At 43.2% G+C, this 3,848-nt stretch overlaps 1 protein-coding gene across 1 annotated transcript; it reads right to left on the reverse strand.

Annotated features, from left to right (window-relative positions):
* Positions 1–1,677: 1,677 nt before the first annotated feature.
* LOC134295332 (uncharacterized protein F54H12.2-like) lies at positions 1,678–2,988 on the reverse strand. The gene has a single exon (XM_062967454.1). The coding sequence runs from the start codon at positions 2,986–2,988 to the stop codon at positions 1,678–1,680; it is 1,311 nt and encodes a 436-aa protein (XP_062823524.1).
* Between the last annotated feature and the right edge of the window lie 860 nt (positions 2,989–3,848).

Genomic DNA, 3,848 nt, shown 5'->3' on the forward strand with positions numbered 1-3,848 from the left:
AAACCTGGAACTTTTAAAACTACTTATTAAGGTACCTCCACGCCAGAGAAAAGCCATTTTGTGCACGGGCTCCAATGATTTAATTGCTACTATCTCAGAAATAGCACTCAATACTTTAAAGGGAAACATCCCCTTGGCCCCGCACCAGCTACGGGCGTTGAGAAAAAGGCGCCGCCTTATTAGAATTCTGGGAAACAGCAAAGTGTCTCTTCGAAAAAAGAAGTGCCTTGTGAAACAGTCTGGAGGGTTTTTGGGACCTCTGCTAAGTTTTGCCGTTCCTCTGTTAACCAGTTTTCTAACCAAACAGTGATGGAATATGCTGAAAAAATGTATCTGGTTCCCAGCCGTCAACTGGATCAATTAAGAGGCGCACCTCCCAAGGATGAAAACATCCGAACTACAGCCATCTCATCCCTAGATAGAGAAATGCAAGAGATTCTACGAAGGTCTGATTTATCCGAACATGAAAAAGCACGACTCTACGATACCTTACTTCAAAAATATTTAACTCATGTAAAACAGAGGGATGCTGAGAAGCAAAGTTTAAATCTGTTTCTATCTGAACCACCTGCTGAAGAAACACCACAGCCCCCTTCTGACACCGTGTTTCGTGAAGTGGTGGACGGCCTGCCTGCTAGATACAAGAATCATGCGAGATTGATGCTCAGCAAAATAAGCCAAAACAAGAATATTTCTACATGGGATGATAAAGGATCCTTTGTGTATAAAGGAGCGGTGATTCCCGGATCTAACATCTTGGACCTGGTCAAAGCTGCGATCCAAACTCACGCCTTACCTGTCACACGTCTCCCTAAAGGGTGGGATGCCTTTATGAGGGCCTTGGCCGAAATAAACACCCCGACATCTGTGGTTGGTAATACGTCCAATAGAGAACTTCTGGACTATCTAAAGAACCCTAAGGGTTCACCCCCAACTCAAACTCCGTCTCTGTCACGCAGATCTTCTAAAAAGCAACGCCAGGCCAGCACCCCTGCATGGCTCAGCTTATAATACATTTTATTTTCAATGAATAAAATACTTATATTCTTAAAACCTATTTTGTTGTTTGTGAATGTTCTTTTAAAAACGACAGACACGTATCATATTCCAAAAGCAGCTCTAGGAGGAGCTTTTTATTAAACACGATTATGAAATGCACTACAGGACATACATTGTTGTATCGTTTGGAACATATCCGAGGCACGTGGTCTTGTGTTCATTTTCTTTACAAATTGAAGAACCATTTTGTCATTTTTATCCAAATCATCGGAATATAATGCGTGAATATTTTTAAAGTCCAGTCCCTTGCAGCGTTGATGAAGGAAAAATATGCAGTGATGTCCGCAAACAACAGAGTCTGAGGCCTGTACAGGCCTGCATTGATACACAGTTTTGTCGGCGTTTCTTTTTAAAAAGTTCACGATGGTTTTGGGAAACAAGGCATAGTCAGGAGGGTGTCCATATGAGTCAAAAAATTCTGCAGTTCTTTCATTCGGCAGGTAAACAGCTAACCAGTGTTCCCCGGGGAGGTTATGGGGATGAGTGTTGATAATCAACGCGAGCGGCCTTTGCTGCAGATGCTTTCTCGGAAGCATGTCACATGGTAACACCCCATAGAAACTCTTTTGAGTATAGGGATTTGAGCTTAGTAGATGAGTTAACTGAAGGCTATCCATCTCACATATAATCAAACAAGACATTTCTCCTGTGATTTATTTCTATCACGTTGTCAAAAACACCGTAAACCAGCATATTGACGGTTGTTGGTAGAGGCTTGCCGAAACGCAGCTCTGCCCTCAGGTTTCCAGTTTTAATCAGGGAGTAGTGGTCGGCACATTCTTGATCTGGAGTCAAGTCAAACGCAAAGAGCGTGTAGCCTTTTGCATACTCCTCACGGTTAATTAAAAGTGCGCTGTCTTTCATGTGTTTGCCAGCAGTCTGAACCAAACTCATATATTCTCTCACACAATTATCCTCTTCAAAATTGGGCTGAAATGGTTTCATGGGATACTGTTCTCCATCCAAGTAGAGAGCTGCAAAATTGATGTCATAATGCTTAAAGTTGAAAGGGTTTTTATTGTATGCACCACTGAAAGAATCGTTATCGACCAACCCTATCACCACCTGTTTAGGAAGTTGACCCAAAAACAGGTTCTCTTGATTGGAGACACGGCTCCCTACCGGTATGCTGAATACTTTCATGCTTACACGGTCCACTGGGTATTTGGCATTAGATGTCAAGAGGGCTTCAGCATGTCCAAGGCGGACACCGGGTGTCAATTTCACTTTTTTGACAAAGAGGGAGGCTGATAAAATATGTAATTTGTAACGCTTGTTTGCATCATTGCTCATTAAGCAGAAGGCATTTTTATTGCGGGTAAGTTTAATTTTCACATCGACACCGTTCAGCAGCAGTTTTTCTTGAAAAAACAGGTCAGCATGGAGATGTCCCATCAAGTCTATTTTTCTACTACCGGCTCCCAGGGTTGCTCTTTTGATAAAACCATCATTTTCTCCATCCAGCTCGGTAGACTCATGCTCCCCAGCATCATCTTTATAAAAAAGCCCCGCTGTAAATTGCGTGGCTAGTGTGTCTTCGCAATAGTTCAGCACGGATTCAATGTATGCTCTGTAAGGATAGCAGTTGTTACTTTGACTGATGAGACGGTCCCCTAAAGTCACATCTAACTGACTGAAAATGGAGGCTATCGGGTAATTCACGAGGCCTACCGCAGCATCGTTGGGGAGGTTTGTTCCGTCTTCATTCACCACTTTGCACGTCAAATATAGAAGTGTGTTGTTGAGATCCATGTAGTCTTCACCATTTCCAGCAATAAAAAAATCCAAGGGTGCGGCTTCTGTAAGAGCCGTTAGTGGGGGTACTTCGATATAAAGGCTTCTCTCGATACTAGTTTGTGTAGGCCCAATGTGAAACAAATCTAGTTCAGATTTAGTGCACTCTTCAGAACATCCGTGAATAAAAGCCATGATGCTGTTTTAGAATATATCGCTCATAGACTGTATCCTCTGCCTCTTTCTCGCTCCACGACGCTTCTGTGGTTTCTTTCTACGCTGCGCTTTCCTTTTAACAGGGCGGGGCGGGCCTTTCAACCTCACTTGTGATGCTTTTCTTTTTAAGCCTCTTCTCCTTCTAATATACATCAGCCCTGATCCCTCTTGTGGGTTTTCATGGGTTGTTCTGTTTAGAACTGCCTGTGTAAAATGACCGACCATGTCTTTGGCTATATTACGCGCAGCTGTTTTTGCGTGGGGTTTAATGATGTCCAGGCCTCTTCTCAAAAGCGGTACAGCTTTTCGGAAAAGGCTCCTGAAAATCCCACCCAGTCCTGAGCCGTACATTTGGGGGATACCATGATAACCCGGAAGTCCATTTCCAGCTTGTGCTCTGTAATAGTTTTTATAAAGACCGGGATCCCCATAGGATTTCAGGATGACCATTTTCTTTTTTAAAGATCCAATGTCCTCCTGGGACGGAAGTGTAGCTTCACAATCACCTTTCCAAAGCGAAATGGTATCTTTTTGTTCTGGTCTGACTTTATCTCAACAGTGAGAGTGTCGATGTGGTGTTTGCTCACCGGAATATAGTGAGGTTTATCGTAACAAATGTTGACACACTCATTATTCTTTCCCTTCACAGGTACGCAGCGCAGCAGAGGCACGTAGAAATCACCAACGAGCTGGTGCTCCACTATATTAGTGTAAACATATAATGTGTTGAAACCTCCTGTGATGTCTGCTGAGAAAGCTGACGCTCTGAGAGGAATGTTGGGAGACAGTCCTAATATACGCTGTAATTCCACGTCAGCTTCGATTGTACACTGATTCTC

This window comes from Anolis carolinensis, chromosome 1, assembly GCF_035594765.1.
Source record: "Anolis carolinensis isolate JA03-04 chromosome 1, rAnoCar3.1.pri, whole genome shotgun sequence".
NCBI classification, from domain to species: domain Eukaryota; kingdom Metazoa; phylum Chordata; class Lepidosauria; order Squamata; family Dactyloidae; genus Anolis; species Anolis carolinensis.

Excerpts from the sequence above, each read along its gene's own strand:
- LOC134295332 (XM_062967454.1), bottom strand. The coding sequence starts at position 2,988 with ATGGCTTTTATTCACGGATGTTCTGAAGAGTGCACTAAATCTGAACTA.